Raw genomic sequence first — 19941 nt, forward strand, 5'->3', positions numbered from 1 at the left:
GCGGCCTTATATACAAGCTGTATTATGCCAACCGGTAGTACACAATCCATTTACATTCCATTACTACAATTGTAAGCAGCAGCCTGTCGTATACTGATGGATTATAAGGAAAGAAATTGGGGAATTTTGCATATTGATACAGGAAGGCCCCAGCCTTAATAGGGAGCAAATCTAATAGTAGGGTCATATTAACCATCTCCCGAATATAGGCATGTATTTGAAGGGTTAAATTGTATATTTTTGTAGTGTAGCCCTGTTTAACAGGCTGTCTGGTTAAACTAGAATTGACAGCTTGACTGTTTTCTTCTTTTTATTAGGGCTAAAGGTCAACAGGAAGGTCATCTAGACATTGTGCTCTTCTATTCATATCATATTACTACTGTCCTAAGCCTAATGCCCCCTGTACGCGGCCGTAATCACGGTTCGTGATTACAAGTACAGGCGGCCACGGACAACCTCGACCAGTCACTCGCATTTGTGTGCCATGCTCCCATTATAAAGTATAGGAGCACATTCCGTAACTTAAAAAAATAGAAAAATGTCCTATTTTTTTGAGGTTTCTTTCTACGGCCCAGACACCAGTGGCGGATTAAGTGTACCATGGGCCCTTGGCTGTTGACACAACTTGGGCCCCTTCCTTCCCCCTCACAGGCAATTCAAACCCCCAACCCGCAGACACTGTACCCATCAGTGGCACTGACCTGACGGATACAGGTTTTAGCACTAGATACAGCTGCTTTATATACAGTATACAAAGCAGCTGTATTTTAAAAAGTAAAAATCATTTTTAATAAAACATATTTAGAAAGTTGCACCAAACACACCGATACACTGTTTTATTAAAGTAAAAAATAACAATAATAAAAAAAAAATTAACACCTCTCTTTAAAGTGTAACTAAACTTTTAAAAACCGTTTGACATGTCATAGTGATATGTCAGAAGTTTTAAACTGCGGGGGCTCCGAGCACTGAGACCCCCACCGATCGCTAAAATGAAGCCACAGAAGCACTCGGTTGAATGCTGCGCCACTTCGTTTCTTATCAGCATTCCACGAAGTGGTGTACGTCCATACTTCGCTTGCTCGGCTTTCCGAGAAAAGCAGATCAGAAATGAAACGACACAGCGGTCACCTGAGCGCTTATGCCACTTTGTTTTAGCGATCGGTGGGGTCTCAGTGCTCGGACTCCCAGTGATCAAAACTTCTGACATTTCACTATGACCTACCTTAGTGACCAGCCTATTTTAGGCCTTAATGACCAAGCTATTTTTTACGTTTTTTGAATCGTCTCATTCAAAGAGCTATAACTTTTTTATTTTTGCGTCGACATAGCTGTATAAGGTCTTGTTTTGTGTGGGACAAGTTGTATTTTTTAATAGCTCCATTTTGGGGTACATAGAATTTATTGATTAACTTTTACTAACTTTATTTGGAATGAGGAATAGAAAAAAACCAGCAATTTCGCCACACTTTTTTGCGTCCTAATTTATGCCGTTTACCGTGTGGTATAAATAACAAAACAACTTTATTCAGCGGGTTGTTATGATTGCAACAATACCTAATTTATATAGATTTTGTATGTTTTACTACTTTTACACAGTAAAAACCCTGTTTGTTTTTGTGTCTCCATATTTCAAGAGCCATAACTTTTTTATTTTTCCACCGATGCAGCTGTATTAGGGCTCTTTTCTTTTTGCGGGACGACTTGTAGTTTTTATTGGTACCATTTTGGAGTAGATGCGACTTTTTGTTAAATTTTTATAAAAAAAAATTAAAGCAGGATTCACAGACAACAGCAAATTTTGCATTGTTTCTTATTTTATTTTTTATGGCGTTCACCGTGCGGGTTAAATAATGTAATAACTTTATAGTTGGGGTTGTTATAGATGCAGCGATACCAAATATGTGTAACTTCTTTTAGTTTTTTTTAATAATAAAGCATTTTGTAAGGGGAAAAAGTGGATTTTTCATTTTTTTTCACTTATTTTTTATTATTACCTTTGTTAAACTTTTTTTTTACCTTTTTTACTAGTTACACTAGGGGACTTCACAATGCGATCATCCGATTGCTTTAATAATACAATGCAATACTGCCATAGAAACCACCATCACCCTGCGATCTTACGCAGGATACCGGTGGGGTGAGAGAAGGAGCCCCCTCCCTCTCTCCAAAACCACTCAGATGCGGCGCTCGGGCGAGATCGATACTTTTAAGTGGACAAAAACAACTTTACATACTCACCTTGATCCTGTTCCCGCACTGTCAGGCATCAATGCAGGCCTGCCCTCTTCTGAGCAGGTCTACTGGGGCTGAACAACGCAAGTGGCGCGATTACATCATCGTGCCACTTGCGTCGTTGAAAGATGCAGATTGGCAGGGTAGAATGACTTGCCCCGTCAATCAGCGCCCTTCAACAATGGAAGCTGCGTGATAACGTCATCACACCACTAGCGTCGTTAAAAGGTGCTGATTGGCGGGGCAAGTCCCTGCCAAACAGCGTCATTTTAATAAGGAACTGAATGGTCGGACACGGTACGCGCCTGGCCATTCAGCGCTAATGCATGTAATTGTATCTGTGTCCTATAGAGGCAGGTACAATAAGTGTAGGAGGGGGTGGTGACTGCTGGTTTCAGTTGCCACTGCCAGACAACTTTCCGTAAATATACGGGAAGGTGTCCGTGGGCCTTAGAAGTGAATGGATCAGTATTTTGATCCGCAATAATGGATCTGTACATGGGGTCTATCACAACACAATGGAAATAATTTTTTCATACTGCAAGCCTACATGGTACCACTGTGCATCTATGAACTAAATACTTTATTACTCTTCACAATTCTCTTGGCATCTATCACCTAGTCAGAGGAAATATTTCATATCTGCTTGGAGAAATAAGGTTTGGAGTTGGTCAGAATTACCCCTAAGACTTGGTTGCGATAGTCGATTAGTTTGGATAATTCTTTCCCTCAGTGTTGGATTAGCTAGAATTAGGCCACAGCTACATGGCATCCCCTGCCACAGTATAGGAGTGTTTGTGTGAATATCCAAGGCAGTATTACAACTCTATGCATGAGCTGTAAATGTAGATGAAAGGACTGAAGCAAGCTTTGGGAAAGGCATTCCTGATCACAGGAGGCAAGATCCGATCCCATTCTTGGCACTAAAACTATGGCAACTGCATGGGGCCATAATATAGCCATGTGCATAAAGTGTATGTCTAAGTTGTATAGTGTGTGCATTTATATATGGGGCAACAAGTAAAAATGATTATAATTTAAAGAGAGTCCGTCAGGGCTTTTGTTCTCCCCACACCGGTAACATCACTACATAGGTGTAGGGGAGATGAGTTAAGGCATACCTATGTCAGCATTGTGTCTCAAATCCTCACTCTGGAGAAAAATAACTTTATTCTACACACGCTGAATAGGAAGTGTCCGGCTCCCCGCTGTATCTCCTCCCCAACCCATCCCTTCAGCTCTTGAGTGACAGCTCTAGGATCACACATTGTATGAGGACCAGTAAAGCTATCAATCACGACCAGAGGAGAGGGGTTAGGACGAAGTTAAAGTGGGGAACCGGACACTCCCGATTCAGCATGTAAAGAATATAAATCCTTTTCCACGGTGAGGATCTTAGCAGGGCCGGCCTTAGGGGTGTCTGACCTGTGCCATTAAACAGGGCACATCACTCCAGCAAGTGGAAGGGGGCGCTGCACTGGCTCCCTTCCCCTGCTTGTTTCAGAAGTGCCCGGGCCCGGTATCTCAGCAGCCACCTTTCCACCAGGGGGGTTCTTCACTCATTGGCGTTGGTACCGCTGTAGCAGCCATAGCGGTAGGCATGAGGGCGCTTTCCCATTGGCTGACGGCACCGCTAGCAGCCGCTATGGCTGCTACAGCAGTAGCGATGCCGCTAATGCAGAGCAGGGAGGTGTCTCCCTGCTCTGCTATCTACTAGCGCCACCGTAGTTCCTTGATGGAGCGGAATCCCTCTGTGTCTGGGGATTCCACTCCTGGAGCTCTCCGCTTGATGTCTCCGTCCATATATGGACAGTGACATCAGGGGCAGCTTCTGAACGGAATCCCCGTCCACAGCGTTGCCGACGCTGTGACCGGAGATTCAGTGGAATCCCCGATGCTCTGACCGGGGATTCCACTCCAGGAGAAGCCAGCGACATCACTATCCATAAATGGACACAGACAACAGGGGCTTCTCCTGGAGTGGAATCCCCGGTCACAGCGTCGGCAACGCTGTGGACGGGGATTTCACTTCAGGAGTTGCCCCTGATGTCACTGTTCATATATGGACAGAGACATCAAGCGGAGGCTCCAGGAGCAGAATCCCCGGCCACAGGGGGATTTTGCTTCTTCAGGGAGCTACAGTGGTGCTATCTACAGGAAGGGGGAGTGCTACCTACAAGTGGGCTGCGTGGCGCTACCTGCAAGGGTGCTGCGTGGCACTACCTGCAAGGGGGCTGCGTGGCACTACCTACCAGGGGGCTGTGTGGCACTACCTACCAGGGGGCTGTGTGGCACTACCTACAAGGGGGCTGTGTGGCACTACCTACACGCAGGTTGTGTGGCACTACCTACGGGGGCTGTGTGGCACTACCTACAAGGGGGCTGTGTGGCACTATCTACAGGGGGAATCTGTGAGTGGGGGGCTGATGGTCATTTTACTGTGAGTGGGAGCTGATGGTCATTTTACGGTGGGTGGGGGGCCGATGGTCATTTTACTTTAAGTGGCGGGGTGATGGTCATTTTACTGTGAGTGGGGGGCTGATGGTTATTTTACTGTGAGTGGGGGGCTGATGGTTATTTTACTGTGACTGGGGGGCTGATGGTTATTTTACTGTTAGTTGGGGGCTGATAGTCTTCAGGTGGTTTCCACCTCTGAGCTCAAATTGAAATTAATAGGAGGCAGAAAATACCTGACGCGCCCGTTTGGAGTGTTTTTTTTGCCTGCATATTTTGCATTAGCTTCAACAGCTTAAAAAAAAATCCTGAAGAAACGCTGTGTGAATGTACCCTAAGAGTGTAGTGCTTGTTTTTAGCCTTTCGTGAAACAATTTTTGATAGGGGTGCCCTGAGGAAATTTTTTTTTCCAGTGGTGCCTCGAGTCCGAAAAGGTTGGAAACACTGTACTAGGCCACAGATCACGCCGGCCTACGCAAGGATCCCGTCGTGGAGCAGCTCAGTTCTTCGTGGGAACGGGGCCTAGGTGAGCACAATTTGTTTTGTTTGGGGGCACTGTCAGCAAGGGGGAGGTTGGGGGGCTGTATGACACTGTCTACATGAGGGAGGTGGGGGATTATGTCACAGTGTCTACAGGGAGGCTGTATGGCACAATCTACAGAGGAGTACAAGGGGGGAGGTTGTGTGTGGCAGCCATGGGGGGCATTATACTGTGTGGAGCCCACTAAGAGGACATTATACTGTGTAGGGGCACTACTGGGGGCAATATACTGTGTGGCACTTAGGGGGCATAATACTGTGTGGGCACAATTAGAGGATAAAATACTGTGTCCTTGAAGGGGTTATAATATATGATATTATTAAATATTATTATTATACTGTATGTCGGCACTAAAGGGGCATTATACTGGGTGGGGGCACTATATAGGGCATTCTACTGTGGGTGTATTATACTTTTTTATGGGGCTTTTTTTATGATGGTGGTCCGCGAAAGATAATTTCACACGGGGCGACATCTATCCTAAGGCCGGCCATGGATCTTAGCCACAACATGGGTATGCCTAAACTTGTCTCCTCTATTGAATGAAGGAGCAGTAGCGCTGTCGCTCTTTACCAGTTCTTCAATGCACAGGTGCAGGGCACTGCAATACAGCCTTATCTACTACAATGAAATACCCTGCACAGTGGATGGCCGGAAACACCGATTTGCAGGGAAAAACTGTGAAAGGGACACTTAACCAGCTTCATTCTCAGAATTGATGGGGTCCCAGTGGCCAGTCTCTCACCAATCAGAAAGTGATGGCATATCCTAGCGATATGCCATAACATTTAAAGTTGTTATGGTCAGAACAAGGACAACCCACATCAGCAAAAAGGTAATGTGGCAGTGCAGTTGGTGAAGAGACAGAGATTCGATGCAAGCAGTGCATAACCTCCCATTGGTCACGGAGATCAGTACATAGACACATAATATTAGTATAACGGCAAAATTATTATAACCAGTATCAAACTTCGAAAGAACAGGCAAATTCTAACAATGGTGACAGTACATACGTAATAATAATAATAATAATAATAATAATATTCTGCATAGATTCATTTGAATGGTTAAGTACATAAGAAGGTGGGCAGGAACAGTTTTCCACAACAAAGCGAGGGGTTAACCTGGCGGCAGGCCATCACGCATCTGCTTCACAGAAAATAGATTATAGAAAATCCTACAATTTGGTAAAGGCTTAACATGCTAAATCCAAGGGCACGAGCTGCAGGGCTGTCTCAGCCCGAGATAAAGCTGCAAATGCTAGAGTAGCGGAAGGAGGACAGAGAGGGGGCATCAGTAGATTTCTCATAAAATGAAGGTGTTAGGAGTTGTCATGTGTGCTTTAGCAGAAACCTATTGTATGTTGAAATGATCATTACATTAAAAACCATTTATTGGCTTTGTCAGTGAAGTTGTTCTATGCAGTATGCGATGCAGAATGAATTATTCTTACAGGATTGCCTGCAAGGTTAGGGGGAGTAGGACCAAACCAAAAATCGCTACAGATGCACTACTTAGAATGGGTCACATAGGGCCTACCTAGGAAACTATAATAGTAAGCAAACTTTTAGTGGCTGCTTTCCATTTCTCTTGACTTCATGCGATCAGTTATTCTGCTGAGGCCTGAGTAGCACAAAGGCTTTATGAAGGACTTTTCACAGTCCCCAAGCCCCCTGGACTACAGCCGGCCTAAAGAGAATAAAGCAAGATATCCTGTCTTATGACTAGCTGTATAGCTCTCCAGAATTGTTGTCATTGTACTTGGACATGGTGATATTGCTAGTCCCAGGCATCTATGTGATGAAAGGATCAATTGCTGGTATATGTACCAGTAGGTCACTAGGGATTGCTTATATCACAGCATATAAACCTTTTTTGGGAGTGTAACCACTAACTTCTGGGGACGATGGTATGTCCCCTATTAATTTGGCTGGATTTAGGGACATGAAGGAGGGCTATATTTAAACCCTCCCGAATAGCAGATCTCCCTCTGCATGGTGGAATAATGATATTGTCACTTTGGGTGCGTGGACTCACTGGGCCGTACCGCCTTGACGGTATAGCAGCTGGCCAACAGAGTACAAGTCAAAGTCAATAGTTCGGATAGGTGTACCTATGGTAACTTCAGACAGTAGCGAAGAGGCTCGTATGGGACCTTGGCAGCAGGCAGGCACCAGGCGTAGTACACAGCACAACATGACTCCAACTCTAAACAGCACTTGAACCAAGATAGCATAGGATACAGGATACAGGTAGCAGGAACGGGAACACTGGGAACTGGAAAACACTTAAGGGACCATTTGCAGAGACGAACATAGGTAAACGATAACAACGCTCAGGCAATGCAGGAAGGGGCAGGGCCCTTCTGATAGTCCAGGGTGCTCAAGGGCTAATTTGGTAACAATTCCAGGTGCGCCCGCAGGCCCTTTAAGACCGGGCATGAGCATGCGCGTGCACCCTATGGGACACAGCAGAAGGAAGCAGAAGTGAGAGCTGGCATCTCCTGAGGAGATGCGGGCCAGCGCTCACAGATCCATGGCTGCAGCCACCAGGAGGTGAGTAATCCTGATGGCCCGCGGCCATGGGTGTTACAGATATGCACGAAGAGAGCAGCCAATAGTTTATAAGCCCCCTCCCACTGGGCTGGTTATTTATACGGGGTACTCAGGGTCCCTCTCACTCTTTCATGGTAGTCAGTCTCTTTTTGGAGTCAGCTTGCCTGGCTGCTCTCCCTGTGTTGATCCAAAGGTAGCACTGTTTTTCATATTGATTGTCTGTGGACCTTGTCTCATAATATATTCTTTTGCAGTTGAGTTTTTTTTATTGGTTTCTTCATCTTTGATAAGTCACAGCTGAAGGTTGATCTTATGGAAAACGGTGGTGGTGGAGCTTGGAAAGCGGGTTTGCCTGTTGGCAGTCTGGCTGCTGGCGTACCATTTCCAGGCTGGTAGAGGTGATACGTTTTAAAGTGCCTTAAATAAAATTATGGCTGAGATTCAGTTTAAGAAAGCTGTGACCTCCACCCAACAAATTGTGGTTTGGTTGTCGTCTACTTCAGGTAAAGGTGCCAGGGTCAATGGAGAATATGTTAAATGTTATGACTGCCAGTAGTCAGAACACACATGGAATATACAATTTACAGCCAAGGACAAAAAACAACATTACTAAATATACCAGATACTACCAGGAATAAGATATTGTGTAAACTTCTGAGCACCAGATAATGACATTGTATATACAAAAATATACATTAACAATAAGAAATCATAAGCCAAACATGAGCCTTGACTGACATATAGTACACAAAGGATCATTTTCTGGATGCTGTAACTACACTGTTCTCAGGTCGCTGTGGTTGGCAATATTCTTGTTCCATCATCATGGCTCTATTCTATTACATAGACTTTACGGTGGGTCCTCCAAGCTCAAAATCCACATTTCAGTCCCCCTGTAACTAAATGTTGTGAGGTATGGGTAATATACAAGCTATACACAACATGGGAATCAAGAAGACGGTTAAGGGTCTCTAAGTCGTAAAAGTGGCAGAGGTAATAGAATTTATCAATTTTTTACGCTCAGAATGTTGGCGAGATGTAATTCCATTGAGAGGATAGTCGCTATGTCAAGAATTTGCACACATTTTAGTCCATTTAAACACAGCTGTAACACTGGCACACTGCTCGTATGCAGCTGGACTTCATAATTCCTGTAAATCTGGGTATGCGCTATGCCATATTATATAACTGTTACCCCCAGTGTTTACAACTAATGGTTACTCCGATATAGTCACAGATTTGTTTATTAACACAGCTGCCATTGGATGTTACTGAGCTGCTGGCGTCACAAAGATATCACTGGAAAACATTTCTGTCCCCTATAGAGCAGGAGGAAACCTGACTGCAGCAAAGAAATTGGAAAACTGTTTGCTTTAAACTCTTCTTGTTAAGCCAACCTTGAAATTAAATTGTGTAATTTCTTTCACTCTTCTCCCGCTAGTCTGCTCTTTTCCCTCTTCCACTCCATCTTTTTAACACTTTCCTACATGATGTGTCTCTCTTTTTAAACCTATGTACTATCTTTCATTCTAGGCCTCATTAACCTTGTGGATATTTCCTTTTTGCCTTTATTTTTAAATCCTAAAGTCGGCCATACACAAGTATGTTTCCCAACTAACCCATAAAGCTCTGGCAGTCATTTAACTCCCGTGAGAAATCCAACATGCCAAATTTTTCCGTCCCCATAACATTTGCTGTCTAGGGATTGTCTGGCTGCCCCGATACACGTTAGATAGTCAGCCGAAATGTAACGGTTTATATCCTGAAAATTTAGATATGCCGTGAAATATCCTTATAACCCACACACCCCATTTCACACTCACAGTAAGCTGACATATAGGAAGCTGCCGGCAGGCTCCTCACATTGTTCACTTCTACAGATAAATAAAGGTGGCCATCTTTAACAAATTAGTGGTTCTGCGGGGCAAAAATAATATTTACCTTGCAGAGTAAACATTTTTTTAACTGTTAAACTGTTTCCCACAGTCAAATATTGATGGCCGTCACTAGTACCAGGTATGTGGTGTTTATTCCCTGGATTTCAGGGCGAGTTCCACATTCAACTGTATCCACATCCTCAGAATGCGGATACAGTTGAATACTATAGCAGAGCATGGGAGACTAAGGCTCCCATCATAGTAGCCTAAGGTTCACCATCATAGGCCACTAAGGCTTGTAGCCTATTAGAATGCAGATGAACAGCACAGAGTGGCACGATAACGTCACCGTGCAAAGCAACGCAATTACGTCATTGCGACATCCTGCGCCGGGCCACAAGCAGCTCTGTACACAGCCCAGAAGAGGCCTGTGGCCTGCAACTCAGTGCTGGAAGTGACGTGGAACAGGAGATAGATAAGTATTGTTTTTTTTTGTTTGTTTATTACCAATGGAGGCACTCTGGTGGATCTTTATTGCCAATAGGGCACTCTGGGGGAGATATATTACAAATAGAGCACTCTGGGCTAGCTTTATTTCCAATGAGGGCTCTCTAGGGGAGTTTTTTGTTTTTACTTATGGGGCACTCTCGGGAGCTGCATTACTAATGAGGGCACTCTGGCTAAACTTTATTCACTCTGAGGGAGCTGTATTATAGATCAGGGTACTCTAGGGGAGCTTTATTACTAATGGGGGTACTCTGGAGTTTTATTAATAATGTGGCACACTGGGGAAGTACTAATACTATGGGAGCACTCGGCTTGGCACAATTATTTTTTGGGGCTACTATATGGCTCTACAATCTTTAGGGGCACTATTTTCATGGCACAAGTATTTTTAGGGGCACTATGTGTGACACTATTTACTGTGGGGGCACTATCTGTGTCAATTAGTATTATTAGGGGGGACAATCTGTATGGCACTAATATTTCTTCAGTACAGTATTTGGGGGGGATTGAGTAGCACAGCAGGCACAGTATTGAAAGTAGTGACAGGATGGCTCTAATAAAGGGAGCAGCAGGATTGGGAGTTTGTGTAAAGAAAGTGGGTATGTACTAGAAAAACGAAAGACCAAAGATGTCTGGAGGTAAACTCTGCAGAGTCATGCCCAGGAGAAGTAATCATGGGTGTCTGGGATGGATAGAGAAGAAACGGAAAAGAGAACGACTATAATCAGAGAAGATGTCACCTGTGCGTCACTGAATGTAAAGGTTAATTCCTCCTCTGACTTCATGTGATTAGTGTCTTCTAATACTTGTGATGGGCCCTGTATTTTGGTAACTATATGACTGTTTTATCATAAATAGAGAAGTGTTTAGGACACTAGATAGTCTCCTATAAATTCCTAGTGGTGCTCAAAACAATAGATAAGCATGACGAATGTAGACAACAAACTCATAAATGTTCATGTTTTTGATGGTATAACCTGTGTGAGCGGCAGTAAAGTTCACAATAAATAGAAAATGGGACATGCACTTTTTTTTTGTAAAACTGGAATGTAGGCCCTTCTAATTTCACAGGAAGACCTTTTAGCTTTGTTTTCCGTGGGTGAAACCATGGAATCTAGAAAAAACGAACACAGGGTCAAAATACCTACTCTTTTTACTTATCCATGTCGGTCCATATTCGATTAAAAAAATTGTTGTTCTCTTCAATTGTTTAAGTATGTATACTATAAGCATTAGGTGAGGGGCTTCTTCATGTTCAGTTAGGTTAACTACGCAGTAACCAGTGCATTGGATATGCGTACAATAAGGCAACACATTTATTGTATTAGTATGCAGTGTAGTGTCCAGTGTGTTCAATGGCATACAGTACAGCACAGCACAGTATTTATTGTGTAGCATTAACTTCCAGTGTCACAGACCAGTATAATGTGATAGTATAAATTACAGAATCCCTTGTAATAAATCCCATAAATTACAGTAGTTGTTCCCTAACCAGTGGTTTGGGAGCCACTTGTGGCTCTCAGACTCCTTGCATGGGGCTCCCTAGTTGGTCATACCTCTAATTACAACTGTGCCCTGGAGACACAAATTGATGTCATATTACTACTTGGCAATCGGGTCAAAACCATATGACTGATTATTAAAGATATGGATCTTCCTATGTTTTAATGGACTTTTTTCCCTTTAATCCCCAGTATGGAAAAACACCACGTGACATAGAAAATGTTGGGGACCTTTGGATTACAGCATCTAATGCTTTGAATTGCTACATAGTACATAATTCTTTATAATACAGTGACTCATCATACAGTAAGCCGCATGTAATGAAGTGACTCATAATACTGTATCTAGTGACTGAGAAAAATACTTTACACAATGGGTTGGACTGTAAGAAGAAGAGATCATTCAGCTGACAATGACAATGCATGACAAAGATGACTGTATGTGATCACTCTGCTGAGAGTATACCAGATGCAATAGTTGCGGGCCAGTCACTTTACACATGTTTTCTTGGGACAAGCATATACCCTTATAGTGTTGCCAATATGGAGAACTTGTGAATTAACAGTTGAGTTCTCTTCATAGTGAATAAAAGAGTCTGTTTCCCTATGTTTTATTTATAAGACTTACAAACGAGGCATTGATAGACTCTGAAGCTCACACCTATCCCCTCATCTCAAGACAAAAGGACCCTCAACATGTGCACCTTTCCCCTTCGCAACCCTTGTTGCAACTGTTTGGCTGTTTTCCCTTAACCTCGCTTTTTTAACATTTCTCTGCTTGTAGAGAGCAGCTTCTCAACTCAAATGGAGAAGGGGCCAACCCTAACTGGCGCTCCACAAGACCCATAGAAAATGCCGGGGATTGGACAGATGGAACGGCGCATGCGCAATGCTATTCATAGTCGATGTTTGATTAATGTTGTCCTTTCTTCGTTGTTGTTGCTTCCATTGGGTAGAAGCAACTGTTCAAGCTTCTTGACCGTTTGTTTACGTATTGTAAAATTCAATAAAACACTTAGAAAGTAAAGATGACGACGATCGCGATGGTCGACTTCTGTCTGGTGAAATTGTGATTGACCCGGTTAGAACATTTTTCCTGTGATCAGCCAAAACCTTGCACAAGCCACAGGGAGTTCGTTTTTTTTAAAACGGACTCCCTAATCGGTCAGTTTAGTTTCTAGGTTTTTATTCCAGTCATGTCTTCCCTTTAGAACTCTTCTACCAAATTCTGTACCCAGTGCTATTACTTTAACCTGTATATAACTAAAACCCCACACGTGTTTTAATAGTCAAAAATGATGCTTAATTTTTCTATCACTATACAAGGCATTATTGGAGGACGTGGATGGAAGAAACAGTGAACCAATTCTAGCATTCAATGGGAAACACTGTTTCACTTTCACACTTATACACTTAAACAACTTAGATGACTGTTTTACTTATGGAAGTCTATGGAGGTTATAAAGATAGTAATTGGAGTCTATGCAGTTGGTGGCCACTATGTTTTGGCAAACGGAGGACAGGGGAACACCATTCTCCCAATAGGTGGGGTCCCAGAAGTGGGACCCACATCTTTTAGGCATTTATGAAATATGCTATGGATTTACCATAAGTGCTTGAGATGGCAAACCCTGTACATATAGGAAAAAGGAACTTTACAAATTTTAAATGGAGATCAAAGGGGTATTATAGTTTTAGCAAATAAAGCTTATTTATTGTATAATAAAAATGTATGCAACTTTTTTATATACCTGCTGAATTACTCTAAGTTTTTCAATTTCTCTGCTTGTAGTCATTCAATGAGAACCTTCATTTTTTACTTTCAGGGGTCTGTTAGTGTAAAAGGCAAACGAGTACCATCCTAGGTAGTGTCGGACTGTGGTTCATTGGGTCTACCAGAAAAAAATTATTCTGGTGCCCATCCTCTATCTCTACAGAACATGTCCATGTTTAACTGCAACGAAAACCTTGTTGTTATCATTGCACACACAGGACAAAAGGTCTAATAGGTTATTTGTAAAATAACCCATCAAAATAGACCCTAGTGGCAAGTGATTAGCTGCAAAGTCAGCTCCAAATCGAGTCCTCTCCTTCAAAATCTTTGGGGCCCTGTTGCTTTAGGGGCCTATGATTATGTTAGAGCCTGGGCCTACTGGAGGACCTTCTGTTATTCTGGTGGTCCAATCTGCCCTGGTCCTATGTAAAGTTCCGGTGTTTTGATCTGGTGGACAAGGAGGCAGGAGCAGTACGAGATGCCTTCTCAATAGTCTACACTATTTCTATGATATCCCTTACCATATCCACAGTCACAGTACTTATAAATATTCCCAAATTGAATGAAACAGTAATAATAGATTAGAGAGAGAGGAAGAGAGAGAGAGAGAGGAAGAGAGAGAGAGAGAGGAAGAGAGAGAGAGAGAGGAAGAGAGAGAGAGAGAGGAAGAGAGAGAGAGAGAGGAAGAGAGAGAGAGAGAGGAAGAGAGAGAGAGAGAGGAAGAGAGAGAGAGAGAGGAAGAGAGAGAGAGAGAGGAAGAGAGAGAGAGAGAGGAAGAGAGAGAGAGAGAGGAAGAGAGAGAGAGAGAGGAAGAGAGAGAGAGAGAGAGAGAGAGAGAGAGAGAGAGAGAGAGAGAGAGAGAGAGAGAGAGAGAGAGGGGAGAGGGAGAGGGAGAGGGAGAGGGAGAGGGAGAGGGAGAGGGAGAGGGAGAGGGAGAGGGAGAGGGAGAGGGAGAGGGAGAGGGAGAGGGAGAGGGAGAGGGAGAGGGAGAGGGAGAGGGAGAGGGAGAGGGAGAGGGAGAGGGAGAGGGAGAGAGAGATTACGACATGCTGAGCACAAGAGACAAACTAGGTAGATTTGTGGTTTCACAGTTAAGGCAATGAATATTTAATGGAAAATTCTTCTGCTCAATAAATAGATCTTCAATGGTGTCTATAAGATAAATGTTTTGTAATAAACTGCCTTGGCTGCTAATCGATATGTGGTGACAAATCTTACATGGGTGACCGCACATTCTTATTGACCCTAAATATCCCACACTTATAGTTCTCCACAGTGGTTTATGGCCATATTGGTATAGAGACACTAAATACATGGACAAACCATCACAACTAATGAAGGTCATGGTAAATTATGTTTTCACCAAAGCTGATAAAATAACCTGAGCCTTTTGCTCATGATTGGAGCCACACAAAAGCATTTTACTTGTACTGTGAGGTCTGAGGTTGCAGACCTGACAATACGTTAGATCCGATTTCGTTTAGATCAGTTTCTTTTCTTTCGAAGATCAATAGAGGTTTTCAGTTTCCAGGAGTGTGTATTACATTTCTCCAGGACTGGGGTATGACCTAGTGTGACTTATCAACCATTCATCTAACTTTACAGAACAGGCTTGTTCAATGGGGATTTTGTCTGATCCTATACATCCTATACATATTATACTATGCCATGTTCAAAAGCTTTTGGTCAGTTTAAAACGGATGTCAGATAACATTATACTGCAAGAATCATAACTCTTCATATTGTTATATTGAGGACACGACTGGAGAGAGTAGTAGCTGGGGTGTCTGGTAGAGCATTTTTTTTGGGTGTTGGGGGGACGGGACGCTAACAAGCCCCCATGCTTTGGCTTAGGTATGTTGAAACAGGGCTAGGGCAGAAAACTGAATCTTTGCCCGGGTGAAGGAACCCTAGATGACTCTGTGTCTGGGTATACAAAAACATGATTGATCAAAACTAGTGCAAAGGAAAAGTGGATTAGTGGCCCACAGCAACCTGTCAGATTTCTGCTTTCATTTCCATAATAGCCCTGCAAAATGAAGGGAATCTGATTGGTTGCTTTGGGCAGTAACTCCACTTTTCCTTTGCATTATTTTTGATCAATTTCCCCTACATTGTCTACAGACACTCTACCCGCTGTCATACATCGGGGAAGCTTTGTAAACACAGGTATTTCAGACTCATTTATTATTCCTAATGGCGTATAACTCTTGGCACCCAGAGGCGTTATGCAAAATTTGTAACAGGGCCATCCAGATACAATATGCCCTTTTTAATACCTGCATGTTCTTATTTTGCGAAGAGACAATTGGGCACCCTCAAGCACCAGGGCTCAGGTGTAGTAGCTACCTCGGTACCCCCTATAGCTGGTATTCAGTGCCAGCATTGTTAAGCCTGTAGTGGTTGTAGTTAATGATTATATACTAATATAAAGAATGGGAGTGTGATTAACCCATTTTATTAAATGTTTAGTAACCCATAGCATCTGCCACTTGAAATTTTTGCCAAATGTCAAAGATGTCAGACGGCCAATCTGTGCCTGGTTGTACGAGAGAATATTGAATAGGGATGAACCTCTGAGACTTCAACTGGTTAATACAAGACAGTAACCAAGTTTTGTGTGTATATATATATATATATATATATATGTAAATATAAATACACTATATAAACAAAAGTATTGGGACACAACTCGTAATAATTGAATTTGGGTGTTTCATTCAGTCCCATTGCCACAGGTGTATAAATCCAGCACCTCGCCATGCAGTCGCCTTTACTAACATCTGTGATAGAATGGGTCGTTCTAATGAGATCACTGAATTCCAGCGTGGTCCTGTAATAGGATTCCATCGTTGTAACAAGTCAGTCTGTGAAATTTCTTCCCTCCTAGATATTCCACGATTCACTGTGAGTGATATTATTGCAAAGTTGAAGTGTTTAGGAACCACAGCAAATCAGCCATGAAGTGCAGACCACGTAAAGTTACAGAGCGATGTCACCAAGTGCTGAGGCCCAGAGAGAATAAAAGTCGCCAATGCTCAGCTGACTCAATAACTGGAGCGTTCTAAACCTTCCTCTGGCATAAAACGCCACACGAAAATTGTGCCCTGGGAGCTTCATGGCATGGGTTACCTGCATGCAAGCCATACATCAGCAAGCACAATGCCAAGCGTCGGATGGAGTGATGTGAAGCACGCGACCACTGGACTCTGGAGCGGTGGAAACGTGTTCTATGGGGTGACGAATCACGTGTCTCTATCTGGCAGGCTAATGGACACGTCTGGGTTTGGCGAATGCCAGGAGTGTTTTACCTGCTTGACTGCAATGTGCCAACCGTAGTGTTTGGTGGAGGTGGGATAATACTATGAGGTTGTTTTTCAGGTGTTGGTCTAGGTCCCTTAGTTCCAGTGAAGGGAAATCTTAATGCTTCAGCATTCCAAGACATTTTGGACAATTGTAGCTTCCATCAGTTTGGGGTTCGGTCATTTTCTGTTCCAGCATGACTGTGCTCCAGTTCACAAAGCAAGGTCCATAAAGACATGGTTAGGCGAGTTTGATGTGGAAGAACATGACTGGCCTGCAAAGAGCCCTAACCTCAACCCCATCAGACACCTTTGTAATTAACTAGAACAGAGATTGCGAGCCATTCCCTCATATCCCACATCAGTGCCTGACCTCACAAATGCTCTTCTGGAAAAATGTACAAAAAATTCCCAAAGCCAAACTCCAAAATTTTGTAGAAATACTTCCCAGAAGAAGCTGTTTTAGCTGTGAAGAGGGAACCAACTGGATATTAAAGGAGTTGTTAAATTTTATCAAATTAATGTTATTTGTTTTTTGTATAATTAAAAGTTATAAATTTTTTCCAAAACACATCCTGTAATAATTCCTCATGGTTTTCAAGATCTTTGCTTGTTGTTATTCAGTAGGAACTTTAATTCTTTACTACCAGTGAATACAATTCTGTCCGGGTCATGTGATGGACACACTGGCGCCGGGATCGTTACAGTTACAGTATGTGTATCAGAGCTGTGTCTTCTAATGATCCCATCACCTGTGTGTCCATCACATGACCATGGACAGAATTGTATCCACTGGAAGTAAACAATGAAGTTTCCTACTGAATAACATTAAGCAGAGATCTTGAAAACTGTGGAAAATGAATAGAGAAAGTATACTGGAAAAACGTTTAATTATACAAATAATAAGATTAATTTGCTGAAACCGGACAAACCATTTAATTCCTATGGATTTAGAAAGGGATGTCATAAAAGCTTCGGTATGTGTAATGTGTAGGCGTCCGAATACTTTTGTCCAAATAGTGTATGTATATATATATATATATATATATATATATATATATATATACACACACACACACACACACACACCAGCTATAAACATATATTCATTATACACAAGACATTTAGCTTTTCTTATATACTGTAGAAGTAAGACTGTGTTCACACTGTGCTTGGGCTCGTTGTATGCACTAGAAATATCTCCCAACATATATGTCAATGTGCCCATCGATTTCAATAACAAAGCACATGCCAATAAAGTATTTCTTTGCTATATATTTGGACGGTATATTTTTTTTTACAGTATTAAGGACCATTTTTGACCACGCTTATCAGTATAGGGGGATCCCACAAAAAAGTATTCAGCACAGTATATGTTTTTGTTTTTACAGTGAAAGTCAATGGCAGGCGTATGTAACTGTATAGGCCTTTCAGTTACATATGTCTAGTGCATACATTAAATGGCACATATGCCATAAGTATGCCCCAAACACAATGTGAATAAAGCATAGCTTAGTAGAGGAAACCAATGAGAGATTTTTTTTTAACTTTGTATGAACTTCATTCCAAATGAAACCAATATAAAGGGCACTTAAACATAAATGAAAAATATAATCTGCGTGAAAACGTTTACTATTATTGCTATTATTACAAGTAGGAGTAGTAGTAGCAGCAATACTAATAGAAGTAGCACTAATATTTACAAGTATATATTTATACAACTACTACTCTCATCATCATCACTTCTAATCATACAAATGCCATCACAGAGCGTAATACACATGCAACATTCCACAGAACGTAAGGTAATTGTCTATTTTGTGCCCCTGGTAAATTTTTATTCTGCAAGGAAAGAGTTAAGCTCTAGTTCCCCATCTCATTAACACATTTCTACAATATTTCTAAGTTATATTCGTCTTGATTTCAAAATAATTGAAAAAATATTGACCGCAGTGAGACCCCAGAATAGACTAAGCTGCAATCCATTCATTTTAGATTTCTTTGGGTACAAAACTTCGAGTTAACCCCTTATAGCCCTGCTTGTCTATTGAGTGTTTCCCGCTTGTGTTGTTGTTGATGCACCTGCTGGGCTCTATGTTATGCTGCAATTTTACGCTCTTACCTGCTGATAGTTCCATTCCTGTGGAGCAAAATTGCTGTCCACCACTTCAAACTGGAAATTGGTATGTGGCACCTGGTGCAGAATGTACGTCCACCAAGATGCCCGGTACCCATGACTTAAGCTCATGGCTCCTTTGCAACCACAAATAAATAAAAGGCAAAAAAAAAATTTTAAAATGAAAAGCAGCAAAACTAAAAATGTAGTCCTTAGAGGATGCTATGTTAATGGTGTTATGCTGTACTCAGTGCTCAGTATTCATCTTGTTAGGATCAAATCCAACCAGCAGACATGGTGGGAACTGATGCATCTGGAGTGTAATTGCTCAAAGCAGGCAGAAGCAAGAAACATAGGGGGCGGAGGCAAACATGTAGGTCTATCCCTATCCATTGACATGATATGGAGATGGAGGAATATGGAAGGGCGTAGCAGCACCCCCCAGTGGTTTATTAACAAATCTTCTATTAATTAGTTTGTCTCTGTGGTCTTTCATACCAAGTTACAAAGGCCATTTAGGGAGACATCTGACCTCTCCCAGGGGCTGCTGAACAAAGTCTCAGTGTGAGTTTTATACCGGAGATTGAGGACTGAAAGGAACCTAGCAATGTTCATATGCAGTAAAAGTCTCACGGCGCAGAATGCATTTTAGACGCTTAGAAAACTCATTAGAGCTGACTGCACAGTGCCCAACACGAAGTCTTCACATATGAACGTGAAAAGGTTGAGCATGAAATATAAAGGAGCACATAACAGGGGAACAATCACACTACCTTACTGGCATTGTCCCCAGGGGTCTACACAGGGATCATAGGGCCCCACAGCAAATGTCAGAATGGGCACTCCTGCAAGAAGAGAAAAAACAGTAAAGAATAAAAATATAGTAAAAGCTAAAACTGCATTTACTTTGAGTGTCAATAAATATATGTATGTATGTATGTGTAGTTTTCACTGTAATTTCCCATAATCTGACATGTCAAAGGCCCCCAAGGAGTCCAGATTATTGGAATTTTATTGTGTCTATAGTGATCTCGATACTACTTTTTAAATTCAAAATTCTGTGCAGATCAATTTTCAT

General features: G+C 42.3%; 1 protein-coding gene across 2 annotated transcripts in view; it reads right to left on the minus strand.

The window, feature by feature from the left end:
* TTYH1 (tweety family member 1) overlaps positions 1–19189 on the minus strand; it is a 132276-nt gene extending 113087 nt beyond the window's left edge. For both annotated transcript variants that reach the window (XM_075839885.1, XM_075839886.1), the window contains exon 1: positions 18870–19189. In XM_075839885.1, the coding sequence (XP_075696000.1) occupies positions 18870–18995 (126 nt within the window). In that variant the 5' untranslated portion in view covers positions 18996–19189. The remainder of the gene's footprint in view (positions 1–18869) is intronic.
* Between the last annotated feature and the right edge of the window lie 752 nt (positions 19190–19941).

This window comes from Rhinoderma darwinii, chromosome 10 (assembly GCF_050947455.1).
Source record: "Rhinoderma darwinii isolate aRhiDar2 chromosome 10, aRhiDar2.hap1, whole genome shotgun sequence".
NCBI lineage: Eukaryota > Metazoa > Chordata > Amphibia > Anura > Rhinodermatidae > Rhinoderma > Rhinoderma darwinii.